This window comes from Pundamilia nyererei, unplaced genomic scaffold (assembly GCF_000239375.1).
Source record: "Pundamilia nyererei isolate P.nyererei 1_Seehausen unplaced genomic scaffold, PunNye1.0 scaffold00120, whole genome shotgun sequence".
NCBI classification, from domain to species: domain Eukaryota; kingdom Metazoa; phylum Chordata; class Actinopteri; order Cichliformes; family Cichlidae; genus Pundamilia; species Pundamilia nyererei.
The window spans coordinates 225,021-240,786 of record NW_005187521.1 but is presented as its reverse complement, the minus strand read 5'-3'; the positions used below and the strand labels follow the sequence as shown (position 1 = coordinate 240,786).

General features: G+C 43.9%; 1 protein-coding gene across 2 annotated transcripts in view; it reads left to right on the top strand.

Moving 5' to 3' along the window:
• The window catches only part of cdh23 (cadherin-related 23), a 194,363-nt gene that overhangs the window by 108,235 nt on the left and 70,362 nt on the right, over nucleotides 1-15,766 (top strand). For both annotated transcript variants that reach the window (XM_013913214.1, XM_013913213.1), the window contains exons 11-13: nucleotides 1,224-1,412; nucleotides 6,419-6,568; nucleotides 7,108-7,266. In XM_013913214.1, the coding sequence (XP_013768668.1) occupies nucleotides 1,224-1,412; nucleotides 6,419-6,568; nucleotides 7,108-7,266 (498 nt within the window). The remainder of the gene's footprint in view (nucleotides 1-1,223; nucleotides 1,413-6,418; nucleotides 6,569-7,107; nucleotides 7,267-15,766) is intronic.

The window sequence follows — 15,766 nt, the reverse complement described above, 5'->3', positions numbered from 1 at the left end:
CCCCCCCTTGTCCCCCCACCTCCCAACCTGGAGCCTTGCCACCTTGTCCAGTCCTCCACTTTTGTTGTCATTATTTCTTCTCCTCCACCATTGTACACCGAGTGGTTCCCACAGGGTGTGAGGGCGCGTGAAATGGATTTCCAAGTCCTGCTGAAAGCGGAAAGATTTGTGAACAAAGGCCTCATTTTTCTGTGTAGTTACAATATTCCATTTGTGATCTTGATAGCTTGACAAGTCAAATCTGCCACACCTTAAGAGAAATGGCCTCTCTGGCGTTTGTGCATTTACTGATTTGGCTGCAATTATTGGTAATAAAAAGCAGGTCGCGTGACATTTTTATACGAGAGACAATTGAGATACATTTGGCTCTGAGGTTTAATACAAAAAGAGATTCTGGCAAACATATTCCAGGCTCAGGCTTGTCTTTTTAATTGAAATCAATAATTACTAACCAGAAAAGTAGAATGAGCAAAAAGGCTGGAAAAGAAAAAAATGTCACCCAAAAATTTATTTATAAGATATGGATTTTTCTCCCTCCTCTCTAAATTTTCTCTCCTCTTCTTGTGCTTTCTTAGCCGGTGCTGCTATTGATTGGAGTGTGCCGTAGTAATACAACTAATTTCTCAACTTCAGGCAGCTTAGATAGCACTGAGCACGTGGAGGTGGAGGTCAAATTATTCTGGAGCACTGTTACGAAAGAGGCTAAACTATCTGATTATCCAGACTAGCATGTTGTTTCTGCTTCTCCTCCTATTGCCTGTGACACTCGCCCGTCAATAAAAGACAGTGGTTGCCCCTTTCTATCGTTCCCTCCTATTTTTTTCATTTCAGAGGGCAGCCATCTTCAATAACTGAGGCAGGCAAAAACAGAGTGTGTGTAATTGTGTCTCCTCAATTGGACTTCTTTCACCTAAATCTCATTGTGTGTTCATGCGTATGAGTGTGTATGTGTGGATGTACATGTGCTGGCCTTCTCTTGGCCTCACTTTGAGCCTATTTCTGTGATTGCTTTTAGGCCGTCTGTCTACCTTTTGATCCAATAAATGAACAGCTGTAAATACCGAGTGAGATTGCGTGCTGACCGTCTCCATCCAGAATGACATTTTCGGTCCAATCAAATGGATCGCTCTCTCTCACTCTCGCTATGTCTCTCTCTCTCTTTTTTCTGTGTCCCTCTCTCTTTCTCTCTCTGATGAACATTTCCTGCTCTGGCTTCCTGTTAGGCCACCGAGCTGAATGATGACCGCAGTCCATCTAGGGCAACGGTGGTGACCACCTTCACCATCCTGTTAATTGACAAGAATGACAACGCCCCGAAGTTCAACAGTTCTGAATATCGGGTCCGCATCACCGAACTGGCACAGGTGGGCTTTGCCCTGCCCCTCTTCATCCAGGCAGAAGATAAGGACGAGGTGGGTAGATCACATCTTAATGGTTTCCAGTATTCACAACATTTGTATGCCCCTGTGCTGACAACAGCTGTAGCAGGAGGCATTACGTTTTTGGCTTCTCTATTCTCATCAACACCTTTCTTTTAATTACACAAGAACATTTGATCAGACTCAGGAATGAATGCAATATGTCAGGAACATCTGAAGTGACTTTCATGGCATCTGTTGCAAATATTCTCATGTCAGTGATTGAATTTAGCGGTTACAAAACCAGTTTTTGCCCACAACTGAAGACTTCTTAGATCAGTGCTGGCAAAACTTTACACGTCAAAAGTCCCGGTGCACAAAATAGCGAAAAAATAACACAATCAAACATTAAAGTATTTCCAGTGACAACTTCAGTGACCTTTCAAAATTATGTCCAAAAAGGAGTAGTAAACAATTTCTGATGAATAACTGCAAATATTCAACACACTTTTTTGCCCCAAGTCCTCATCTAGCAATCCTCAGGGCTGTGAGCCAGGCTCATCTAGGGGTGGCCAGTTAGCCGGTGAAATTTGCCCCTTTAGTAATGCTGATGGCTTACCCACCTGTGGTGATAGCCCTGGGTGGATTATGATCAATCGACCATTTCTTGTAAACCTGGTGGGGCTTTTGTCAGAAATGTGGTAATTAATCAAAATGCTACAAGTGAGTATTTATCTATTCATATCATTACTGAACTGCAATAATTTGAATAATGGACACAGTGTGACATCTTCAAGCTAAATATTTATAGAAAATAAGCAAAGATAGACGAAATCTGTTGTTTGTTTTGTTAGAAATCTTTTAATTTAATTTTGGGGAAACATGAAATGTCTAACGGGATAAAATCATGAAATCATGCAACAAAGACAAAGCATGTCTTTAGGCATTCATCAGTGCCATAACTGAGGAAAATAGGTAAATGTGACAGTATATTTCTTGTTTGGTAAGATACAGACATACTAAAATATTATCATTGATCTTTTGTAAGTTGTCTTTGCATGTGGGATACTGATTAGTTCAATCCTGGCATGCTTTTAAAGATTATATCAGATAAAAGATGCTGTCTTTACCACATTCTAATATTCTGTCTGCCTTAGACCTTTAATTTGCTACATAGTTCTATTGTACAGTACAGTATGCTAGTGTAAAAGAGAACAAGGGTAAATCAGGATGTGAGAAAATGTTAGATGTATTTTTGCATTCCTGCATCATACAAGCAGATCCAATATTCAGTATGAAGAGAATGTGATTAGTGCAATAAATAAACCTGATTGGAACACACAGAATTGATAGTTCAAAGTTTGTTTTTATCAGATTTCAGACTTTTTACTTTCAGTTGGAATAGATCGGCACTAACAAGCTAACAAGATACATTTTAATCTATCTTGTTATCTTGTTTATAAATGCACAGCCAAAAAAGAACATCAGCCACTCTGTGAAACTATATTTCACTATGTCATGTGGATTGTGTGGATTGTCAGCAGGAGTGTGCTACAGCCTCCTTTGGTTTGCCCGCCACTTCCCATTTACTGTATCTATCAGCCTACTGTGGTGACACGCAGTCACATACACTCAGACACCAAAATATACACAGAAGTCAAACATTTTAGGCTTGCTCTGTCTCACTCGTTTTCTCTCTCCCTCGCTCACATATGCACACGCTCGCTCACACCAGCGCATTGGACTCGACTACAATTTAATTTGCTCTGGAAGAGATGGGATAGAGCATCAAATTATACCTAACGAGGAAAATCAATCACCTAGGGTGCAGATAAGCTGAAAACTAGTCAACTCTGATTGATTCAGGCGCAGCAACCGCCAGGGTGGAATTTGACAGATAACTGTGAGTCAAGTGGATAGAAAAGAAGGTAGAGAATAAAGAGAAACAGACTTGCGGAGGGGAGAGGAGAGGAGCAAAATCATAAGTCGTAGTAATTGGTGGAGCAGGAAGAAAACAGTCAGGAGAGGAATACAGCACTTGAAAGGAGAGATAGCAGGAATATTTAGCAGCAGGTCTGTTTATCCATTCTAGGGATGGCGTGTTTGCTTCTGCCTGTGTTCCAGCAGCAAGCAGAGAAGAGAGCACTGCAAGCGTGTTGCTGCACGCAGGTGGGGTGACGACCCAGACACCTTGGCATGAGATAAGAGGTCTCTCTGTAGGTTAGCAACCAACATTTTACCACCACCAATATCAGCGTTCGCTCAGGGGAGGCTTCCAGACACCTAACATATCTGGGCTAAGATTGCTTATTGCAAATGGGGGAATGGCTCCGAGACGGTTTTAATTTACTAGATTCGCCGTAGATGCTGCATTCGAAAGCACTTACCAGAATCGGCGCATTAGCAGCCCCAGCTCACTGTTAAGTCATCATCATGCAACAAAACAAAAGACATCAAAAAGAGCTTAAAAAGCAAAGTGTCACATGGAAAAAATATAAAGAGAAAATGCAGAAAACGTATTCCGGGGCATTTTAAACTCTACCAGTCTTGCATTGTTACTCTGCTGTGATAGAGCCACGAGTACATCAATTGCAAGGAGTAAAGCCCACGAGGTGTTTTTTGTCTTGCAGTTTTTTATTGCTTTTTTGATCTTTTAAACCTGCATGTCATTGCCGATACACACAAACTCATTCACACTCCACTACACCTGCTCTGTAATCTCACTCCTTCCATGTGTAAGGGATTATAGGCAGACATTTCTTTTCTTAGACTATGACACAAGTGGTAGTTACCTCTCTGCCTGTCGCTGCCTTCATATCCTCTTCTACTTGGCTAGCATCTTTAAAAACTTTTTGCTGCTGGAGCTTGTCACTAAACTTTGTGGCAGTTGCATCTGACAGGATGCTTTTATTGGGGGCTTCTAAAGGCAGAAGCAAATGGACGGGCAATTACGTTTATGGGCAGTTTGAGGTGACATCCCTGCATATTGGATGGTCTTTTAAATAGGAGTCATCAGCCACAATGGTTCTCCCACAGACGAAAACAAAAACAAGGGGGCTATTTCAACTGGCAGCATAATGCCAATTGACCACGCCACCCGTCTTCCTCTGTCTGCCACAATGGCTACATGATTGGCTGCCCTGAAGCTTTATACATCAAGACAGGAAGGACCTAGAGATGGGGGTTTTTCTCCCGATCAAGAAAGCCACAGGTATTTCAGAGATGTGATGTCACTGGTTTATATTTACCCATAATGCATCTGCACGTGGGGATTTATCTGAGGAAAAAGAAGTGGAGAAGGAAAAGATGAGTTGGGGTTTTTTTTCCCTCCATTATTCCAAATTTCATATATATACTTTTTCATTACACATAACTGCAATGACACAAAACATAGTATTTCTAAATCAGTCTTCATGTTCACATAATCTACATAATCATAAACATTGTGCTGGCAACTTACGCTGCAGTGAGCTAGAAAGCAAACACAAACGAATGTAGCTGGATTGAGGAAGATAGTCATGGTTGTCACCAGGGATCACGTCAACCCCTTTTCCTCTCTCATAAAACACACAATGTGCGCAAAGCATATGGTTTTCTTCTCTGGCTAGGTATTCATGCAGTCTGACTTACTCTTAGAGCTCTGTGGGAAATAAATAGGGAATAAATTCTGTGTATCACTTAAACTGTGACCCAAGTTTTACAGACGGAGAAGTGATGAATCTGTGGTATGGGCTATGATTTGATTCTTATGTCTGATCACAGTTGGACCTTTCAGTGTTACTGTTATTAATATTCTGGCTTGTCACTTTGTTCTTTTTGTACAAAGTGCACTCCTCCACGCCAAATGCATCCTGAAGGAATTTTCGAGTTGGCTTGTTCCGTCTCGATTTAACATTTTCTTCACTGGTGCATTGTTTGGTGTGCCTTTTTATAACTGCTTCATTATGAGCGTTCAACATATTTCACAGCTGTTCTCAGAAAAGAAACATCCTGCTCAAGACTGACAATAAAAAAGCTGCTGCCTACATGCTGATCCTGGTTTTGAAGATCATTTATTATTGTTAATTAAATACAACTCAAAATTAAAACTAGATGGGGGGGGGGGGGGACTTTCTAGAAAATAAATGAACTAACTGAAATAATATTGTGTGCTCAGAAAACTAACTAATAAAATACCAGAAATATGAAATATGCTCATATCAAAGTGACCCTGTTGAGGCTGTATTTGTATTTGGCTATGTAGATTTATATATGATATATGATATATGATCATAATAACCAGGAAAAAAAACTAATTAGAAAATATAAAACTCTAATAATCTATTATTTTAAAATACGAACACAAACATGTGACATATTAAAAGAAAAGTTTGGAATAAAATAAAATAAGATAAGATAAGAAAACCTTTATTAGTCCCACCCATGGGAAATTTGTTGTGTTACAGCAGAAAGTGGACAGTGCAAAGTTACAGTAGCAAAAATTAAGAAAAACACTGGAATAGGATAAGAAGAATAAGATACTATATACAACAGAATAAAATACAGCGTTGTCAGAAAAAGAGAATAACCCTTCCACATCATTCATGCATTTGTACAGGTATAAATTACAAGTATCTCGTGTCCTGTCATCAGCGATACATTAATCTTTAGTATAGCTGCAATTTTATCATTTTACCAGCAAAGACAGAGAAATATTTAAATGAAAACACATGAATATCATACAGTTATTACACTGTTGTTAGTACATGTTATTACCTAACACTACTAGACTATGTGCAGGCTTTTGATATACATCATTCTAGGTACAACAGCCATAAATGCGTGAAAAATATGTATGCTGTCTATTTATCCTGTCGAGATAGATAGACATGTTTTTTTCCCCTATAATTAAATGTGATTTCTTTTGACTTGCTAAATATACAGTGCCATGTATCGAATACTGCACATTTCTCACTCATAGGTTAGACTCAGTATATATTGCCACCTGACTGTGCTCCATCTTTTAAAAACACAATTTTCTTGCTCTTATTCTATCCTCTCTCTTATCCTTCCTATGGCAGGGGGTGCACAGCATGTTCCAAGTGTTTCTGACAGGAAACAATTCAGAATACTTCACCATCTCCCCCACAGCGGTGCAAGGGCGTGCCGACATCAGGATGAGGGTTGCCATGCCGCTGGACTACGAACAGATTCGCAGCTTCAGTTTTTCAGTAAGTTTTTCAACTTAGTTTGAGTAGTTGTGCCCTGTAGATTTACCTGAGAAACCTGCATCACCCCAACAAAGCATAGCTGTTGGTTTTTTTGATAATATCTATTAAAAAGCCTAAAGTAGCTTAAAGATTTATAATCAATGGAAATGAACTGTGGACCAAGCCAGAGCTGTGAAAAAGAAAATCCGAATGTAACTTCATTATGTTTCTTGAAAAGTGTTTTGATATGTTTGGACACAAGGCACAGTTAGACTGGAGCAATATCTCTTTCTAAACAGCACCGAGTTGTTTGAACAGTGAAATTGCTATTTTGTCACCTCAGTTTAACCCTGAGTTGTTTATAGAATCAGAGTAGCACACTGTAAATCTTAAATAAATTATTTCAGTAGCAAATTCAGATTACACTTTTTAGAATGCAACCAACAGCCTCCATGCATAATAATCTGTTGTTTTTTCCTTTAATCATTCTTTATATCTGAGGAAACATTCATGTGTCTGTGTGTATTCATTGCTTCTGTTCCTTGCTCTCTCTCTCTCAGCTTTATGCAAATGAATCCATGTCGGATCATGTGGGATTTGCTCGCGTCTTTATTGAACTAATCAATGAGAATGATAACCGCCCCATCTTCAGCAGACCCCTCTACAACATCAGCCTCCCTGAAAACACACCACCTGGTACATCGCTGCTGCGCATCCTGGTGAGTTTCTAAGTGAACCGCTGTGTGGTGTTTACACAGCTGAGAACGTGATAAATTACTCACAGAGTGGGGATTTATTCCTGGAGAGAAACTTAACATGGCTCCAAACAGATTACAATAAAACCTGGCTTGTACTAGTAACTTTTACAGGGCTTGCTTTATTGGGGATGAAATCTTGAAGTGTTTGTTTAGCCCACGTGACCCGGTACTCTCTTGAGACTTTCCCGTACGAGTAAGAATTTAATGTGACCCAAGCAAGGCAGTGCCTGAAACTGAAAAACACAAATGAAAAACGCAGTTACCTTCTCATCTACTATACTGGGCCACAGTTAACCAAATTACTGACAGCACAGTGGTTTAGGGAGAGAACAGTAGTGTGGTTAGTCCAGATAAAATTATCTTCAGAATTAAGATTTAAAGTTTCATATTACGCTAAACTTCTTTGATCTGTAACAAATTGAAGCATATTGTAGAAATGCCAGTTCTAATTGGATTGTTGTTATCAGAGGAGGTTAAGGTGTATTGCTTTTCATATTGTATTGAAATTACAGATGTCAATAATAATGGCATGACTCCATACAAAATAATGCAATTTAAGAATTGAGTTTAGGATATTTTTTTTTATCATATGTTGCATTATTTATTTCCTCCATGTCTATCATTGTTATGTAGTTTCACATAGCTTGAAGTAGCTTTGTAGCTGCTCCACCTCATGATCTCAGGGTCCCACCATTTAGCACCTGCAGCCACTGCTTTAATCAGATGAGGAAACAAAAAAACAAAAGCATCTCTGACTGTCTCCTCATAAGTCTGCATTATTATTCATTACTAGTCATCGCTGTGATGAACGCCCACAATCCACTAGAAACATGTGCCAAAAACCACAGTGTGAAAATCAATAGTGTTTATAGACCAGTTGTTCATGAAACGGAGATTGCAGGGCCGTCTAATACCCAATAAGTATAGCTGGTGTTGGCCTCGTGCTGCAGCATGTGGTTTGCCTTGGAATCCTGAGATCTGGCTGTGGGGAGTGAGTGGACTGTAAACAGAATGAAATGTGACGGCTTCAGTGAGGAATATACACTGGCATGACTGACAGAACTCGTATACCCTGTTAGATAAAGGTTTCGATTGTCTGACCTGTTATCAAACACACACAAAACTGCACTGATATAGACATTAGTCCTCTGAGATTGAGACGTAACATGCATTTTAAAGAGGCGTTTAATATAGTACGCATTTCTAGGTGGGTTTTGAGACTGAGAAATAACAGACACATACACACCTACAGGGTACAGTATATACAGTATTTAATATTAAAGCTGTGGAGCTTATACTTTTGACGTCAGATGAAAGTCCATGACTGTCTGTACTCTTTGACCTTCTTTGGTCTTCACATGGTGCTTGGAAAGTATTTTCTGTTTCAGTTGGGATTCTTTCTTTTTTCTGCACTATGAAATTTTCTTTGCAAAGATGCAGATGGCGTCTCCTGTCTCTACAGAAATGAAAGAGCACTTGTCTCTGGCAAGAGAGGAATCCATTTGGTGCAGGTGTCCAACTCCAGGAAAAGGCAAACAGCTCCAGACTTGAATATTCCCACTGACATGTTGCAGCTCCTCTAAAATCTCTAGTCATCTATACGCTTTCATGTTTAGAGACTCTACACATAGTCTGATGTCAGTAATACTACTTGATGGCCATTACAGTGCTTTTGCTGACTGGAATCGTGTTTTCTTCATCTTGCAAATTCTGTATCTGTGGTGAAGTTTCTGCTCTTTTGCTCTGTGGGGCCAAGGCTAAGTGGTAACTTTCCACTTGCTTTATTAATGATAATGCCACCTAGGTTTTAAAGAGCCGGGGAAATCTTGTTTCTAAGTTATTAGTTTTTGTTTTGATTCCACAAGGGAAGGCAATGCAACCTAGCCCAAGGACAGAGACTGGAGCAAGGATGTGTTTGGAAAAAAACACATTTTAATTTCCCTTTCGATAATAAAAGGAAAACAATCTGTAAATAGAAGGTAACCTGACTCGATAAAAGTCAATAAAAGTGACTAAAAAGAGTAAAACAGTTGAGCATTAAAATACTAAAGGAAAAGAAACTTAACTTGTCAAAAAAACTTTATTCATAAGATATACACCAGTACATTAAAACAAATGAAATAAAATAAACTACACCAGCCTGACAAACATGCTGTTACAGCATAGTCCAGTCTGTGTTACTCTGTCCAAGATTTCAGATCAAAGCATGATCCTTTCCCATCCCCATATCAAACAGCCTGCCACAGACAGCAAACACACCTCTTCCCTCAACACTGTGCCTCCCTCCTGATACTACAACACTGGGCAGTGCTGTTGGTAAAACAGAGCTGCTGCAAACAACTCTGATACCGACACAGCTCCTAATCCCGAATGCCCCTCTGGAACTCCTGCTATCCCGACACTAGTCCAGCTGCTTCACAAAGAGTTGAAACAGGTTACTAACAGAGGTGTGCGAAGCTCTGGGCTCTGTCCTTTGGCTCCTCCAGATTTGACTATAGCATCTAGCTTTGGGTCTCGTTATGGTCGGTTAGTAATGGCAAGGTGTTTGTGGCAGCACATCTTCTACTTTGGCATCTTACGCTGGCATTCCCCATGTTCCTCTGCTTTAGGCTACTTATAATATCTCTGGGTATTGATCAGATCTCCCACCTATATCTCCATATTGCAGCTACTAAATGTTCCTCAGTGACCTGCCCCAGGCTGAAATCCTTGGCAGCTTTCTCTCACACTCTTTATTTAGGTCAATTTTACAGTCATTAAATCTGGCAGGTTATTAAAACTACACATATATCAATTAAAATCAAGACATCTAAAAACAAATAAAACCAACAACAAGCAGAAAAAAAAGCTAAAATGCTACAAGCACAAAATAAACAGGCAAAGGACATAAACCCAAATATTCTACCTTGTGACATCCCCCACCCCTTTAATGGTGGTATTTCCTAACACCTTAAATTCATCAGCAGCTGCGCACCCTATCCCAGGTGGGGGGTTGCTCTAAGGCCACGTCCACACATAGATTTGAAAATGGCGTTTTCAAAACGCTCGGCGTCCACTCTAGCGTTTTCAGTCATTTTCACGGAGTTGTGCGTCCACATTCCGGTACTGCGCGTGCGTGAAACACAAGAAGATTCGACCTGCCTCATTTCTGTCTGCCATTTATTAGTGATGTGCGATACCACTGATTTCCTTTCCGATCCGATACCAAGTAAAATTCAGGGTGGTATCGACAAAAATGTAATGTTTCATTGTATTTCATAATACAATATTGTGGCATGCAGAGGAATCTTAACAAAGAAGCTCACAGAGAGATTGAGCTTGCTGTTCAACCCCAAACTGGTAGGGGGAGCTCTTTATTAAAACACTTGCCGGTGCTACAATGTGTCTCAGGGGTCAACAACAGCACAACAGAACTCACTCAGGGTACAGCACTCTCTCTACAAAACAACAACTGTCAGTGACTTCATAATAATGTAACCATAAACAATAAAACAAAAACATCTAAACAGCAGCACATGTCCCAAGGCATGATGGGAGAGAACTAGCTGCTCCCCCAACATGCCACACAGCCCCCACCTGAGTGGTTAGCTGTCCCCAGCAACCAGCATGTCCATAGCAAAGTCTCTGGACTCAAGGGCTGATAGGGTGCCAGGCGATCACGATGGAGTACGACCACCCTGTTCCATTTGACCAGCCACACCCTGTAGACCACGTCGGACAGCCTCTCCAGAACAGTGCAGGGTCCAACCCACTGGCTCATCAGTTTGGGGGAAAGCCCTTTCTTCCTTTCCGGGCTGTAGACCCACACATGCTGACCTGGCGAGAGTTCTTTCCCCTATGCAGCAGCTATCAGAAGCTCGCTTCTGCTGGGAGCCTGCGTCTCGGAGAGCCTGCCTGGTCAACTGGTGCACCTCCCATAGCCGGGCCAGGAGGTTGTGGAGGTAGTCCAACCCGGGGTCCCCGCACACTGGTCAGGGACTGCATAATAGGCCTCAGGCCACTTAGTGAAGTAGTCCATGGCAACCAGGATGTAGCGCTCCCCCTGGTCAGTGGTGGGGAAGGGTCCCAGGATGTCAACTCCGACCCACTCCATGGGAGCCCCCACCTGATACTGCTGCAAGGGGGCATGAGTGTTGGGAAGGCCCTTTCTGAGACGTGCAGGCATCACAGATGGACATGGAGCTCTACATCCTGGCGACACCTGGGCCAGTAGAACCGAGACCGAAGTCGCCACAGAGTCTTGGTAACTCCAAAGTGTCCAGCCCCCGCCACACCATGGACCAGCTGGAGGACCCTGGACCGCAACTGTTGAGGTACCAAGAGCTGGAAGACCTCATGGTGACCCCCGGGAGCCTGCCAGCGGCGATAGAGGAGGCCGTTCCGGCTTGTGAGGTTAGCCCATTGGGAGTAGAAAGCCTTGGTCTTGAGGTCCAGTGCAGATACTTCTGGCCATGATGGTCTCTGACCGGCCCCAATCCAACACTGAACCTGTGAAAGGGCAGGGTCTTGGTTCTGGTCATGTTGCAGCTGTTGGGGATCCATGGCCTCCAGACCCTCAGTGTGCCCTGCAGCGGACTGGACCTGAAGACTGCTACAGTGCTTCTCATGGCCACCCTGTGGTGACGTTATCACTAAAGTCATGCCCTCCTGGTCCTCCAGGCGTTGGCAGTACCTGCACTGTTCTTCCTCACAAGGGCGTCAGGAGAGGGCATCTGCATTGGTGTGGAGACGTCCCGCCCGGTAACGAACCTCAAAGTGGTAATCTTACAATGTCTCCAACCACCGGGCTAGCTGTCCCTCCGGTTCTTTAAAGCTGAGCAGCCAAGTGAGGGATGGATGGTCTATGCACAGGAGGAACTTCTTCCCATAGAGGTAGGGTCTGAAATGGCAGAGGCCCAGGATGATGGTCAGCAGCTCTCGACAGCCCCCGCGCCCGTATTGCTGGCATCGGTGTCCACGACAAAAGGAAGATGCAGGTCTGGGTAGGCTAGCACTCAACCAGTGCAGATCGGAGCCAATCAAACGCCACAGCGCAGTCCTCACTCCAGTGGAACTCTCGGCCCTCCTGTGTGAGCCAGTGCAGGGGGTTTGCAATGGTAGCAAAGTCCTTGACAAAACGCCGGTAGTATGATGCCAGGCCAAGGAAGCTCCGCAACTCAGCAGTATTGCCCGGAATGGGCCAGTCCTTCACAGCAGCCACCTTCGCAGGATCAGTGGAAACCCCTGCTCTGCTGACAACGTGACCCAAAAAGGTCGTCTCCTTTCGGAAGAGGTGGCACTTTTTGAGGTGGAGACGAAGGCCAGCCTGGCGGATAGCATGGAAAACAGCAGTCAGGTTAGCCAAAGCTTTCTCGAAGTCTGTTGCTTGGACAAGGAGGTCATCCAGGTAGACCACACAGCGGTCGTGGGGAATGTAGAACCCTCTCCATTAGGCGCTCGAATGTGGCTGGGGCATTGCAGAGGCCGAAGGGCATCACCTTAAACTGCCATAGTCCCTGACCAATGGAGAAAGCAGTCTTTGGGCGGGCCTCTGGCGTCAGCTCCACCTGCCAGTAGCCACTGCGCAAATTGAGGGAATTAAACCAGCAGGACCCAGCAATGTCGTCATGGGCATCGTCAATCCAGGGCAATGGGTAGGAGTCCTTGCATGTGATGCTGTTGAGTAGACGATAGTCAACACAAAACCGCCAGGTACCATCCTTTTTCCGAAACAGTACGGCCGGGGCTGCCCAGGGGCTGTCTGAGGGTTCGATGATGCCCACCTCTGCCATTTCCCTGATCTTCTTCTCTGCTGCGGCACACTTGGCAAGGGGAAGGCGACGAGGGCAGAGGCAGATGGGCCGTGCATCCCCAGTGTCAATGTCATGTTGTACCAGCCTGATTTGCATGCAGTCCGCATCTTTGGCTGCAAAGATGTCGGCAAACAAGTCGAGTATCTCCCACAGCTGCCGTTGCTGATCAGCCTGGAGACCCTCGCAGCTCCTCTGGTATAAGTCCTCGACAGCTTGCTTGGTCTCTGTGGACAGTTGCTGTACTGCTGGTGAAGGAGAGGCCCTTTCCACCGCCAGCGGCGACAGGTCCTCAGGCTTCCTGACACTGGCTGAAAAAGTGGAGGCAGGCAGCGGGACTTCCTTGGTGGTGTGGAGCTTCACAGCCTCCGTGCCCAGGTAAAGGATTCCTCTGGACACGTACCCTGTGGCCTCCCATTTGGCCAGCAGGTCCAGACCAATGATGCATTGGTCCTGGATGCCGGCTAGCCAGAACTGGTGGTCCACAGTGCAGTTAGCAACAGTCACCAGGAGGGATCTTTCCCCCTTAACTTTGGCACGCTCCCCTGTGACTGTGGTGATGTGGAGCTGAGTAGGCTGCCAACCCTGCAGTCTTGGGCTGTCAATACCAGGGAGGACTCCTGCCTGTACCAAGGAAAGCGTAGATCCAGTTTCTATCAGGGCTCTACAGGTGGTGCCAGCAAGGTCACAGTCCGGATACAGTCCCCGTGTCTGGCCAGCCAGTGTCAGCTGTACTTGGTCCAGGAGGCATTGGCGTTGTCCCCCTCAGCTGCCAGCAATGAGGGTGTGCTGCTCCCAGGCATCACCCTGAGTGGAGGCTGGCTGGCTGCTCGTTGTCTTGGAGCCTGCAGCATGCCTTTGCAGCTCCGACAGCTTCCCAGTGGGCAGGGGTGTGAGGCTCCATCTGGTAAGCCCAACAGATCTTCCCCTGGCTGGTTTGCTGCTGCCTGGGGCTCTCCCCACTTCTTTGGTTGTGCGCCATTCACTGCTTCCAGGCAGGTGATAAGCTCCTCAATCTTCCCCAGCTCCTCTTCCTCTTTCAAAATAGTGGCCATGCTCTTGGAAGCCCTCTTTTGACACCTATGTGGCATGCAGAGGAACCTTAACAAAGAAGCTCACAGAGAGATTGAACTCGTTGTTCAACCCCAAACTGGTAGGGGGAGCTCTATATTAAAACACTTGCCATTGCTACAGTGTGCCTCAGGGGTCAACAACAGCACAACAGAACTCACTCAGGGCACAGCACTCTCTCTACAAAACAACAACTGTCAGTGACTCTGCACCACAGCGTAAACACAACATTCAAGATAACAGTTAAAAGTAACGTAACCATAAACAATAAAACAAGAACATCTAAACAGCAGCACATGTCCCAAGGCATGATGGGAGAGAACTAGCTGCTCCCTCAACACGCCACAAAATAAAATTGTATTATGTAATTGTAGTAATAATACAAGTATATCGCTTCATTGTGGGTGACCGTGGCTCAGGGGGTTGGAAATCGCATCTGTAACCGGAAGGTCGCCGGTTCGATCCCCGGGCTCTCTGTCCTGGTCGTTGTGTCCTTGGGCAAGACACTTTACCCTACTTGCCTACTGGTGTTGGCCAGAGGGGCCGATGGCGCAATATGGCAGCCTCGCTTCTGTCAGTCTGCCCCAGGGCAGCTGTGGCTACAACTGTAGCTTGCCTCCACCAGTGTATGAATGTGAGAGTGAATGAATAGTGGTATTGTAAAGCGCTTTGGGTGCCTTGAAAAGCGCTATATAAATCCAATCCATTATTATTATTCATAATGATTACAGGACATCAGACAGAATAATCATATAGAAATAAAAAAAAAACTTGAAGTTGTGCACTGTTTGAACACGTTGCCTGCCTGCAGCATTAAAGGACTCCGCGAGAGACGCCTGTCTCGCCCTAGCAGCACCTGTCCTCCTCCTCTTCACTTCGCCTCAACATAAGCTCATCATATTCTGTAATATGATTTACTCTGAGGTGTTTGACGAGGTTAGTGGCGTTGCCACAACACCTCACTGTCTTGCCGCGTCTTGGCTGTTTGTGGAGGTAAAATACGTCCACACATGACTCCGTTTACGCTCAGCCATTGTTCTGAGTGCACATGCCAGGGGCTGCGACACATTTATACAGCCGTATTTCGCATATGACTATGAAAGGCGTAACAGGAAGTAGTTCCTTCAAATTTAGAAGATCCGAATGATATAGTTTCTTTCCACTGTGTTCCTGTTAATGATAAACTACAAATTTACCCCAAAGTACTAAAATATCGATATTTTAATATGAGAATCGATTCTAGAACATAAATTACTAGTATTGGAAGAATCGATATTTCAGTATCGATCCGCACACCACTTTTGTTTATTTACTTTCTGGCTCATTGAAACGTCACTGCAAAATTTTGAGGAAAAGCACCGAGTTTTTGTAAATGGACTAACAATGAGGTGGAATTGTTGCTGCGAGTAACACAAAAGTACAAAGTTGCAAAAGTGAGTGAGAATTAAGGAATTTGAAGAAAAGCTATCTGAAGCTTGTACAAACTGATATTAACCTCGTCAAAATTGAGAGCAAACAAAATTGCTGTATAATGCCCACTGCTATCTTTGTTTAATTGGTCACATGACTGCATCACATTACTAAAATGCGTCATCGTTTTC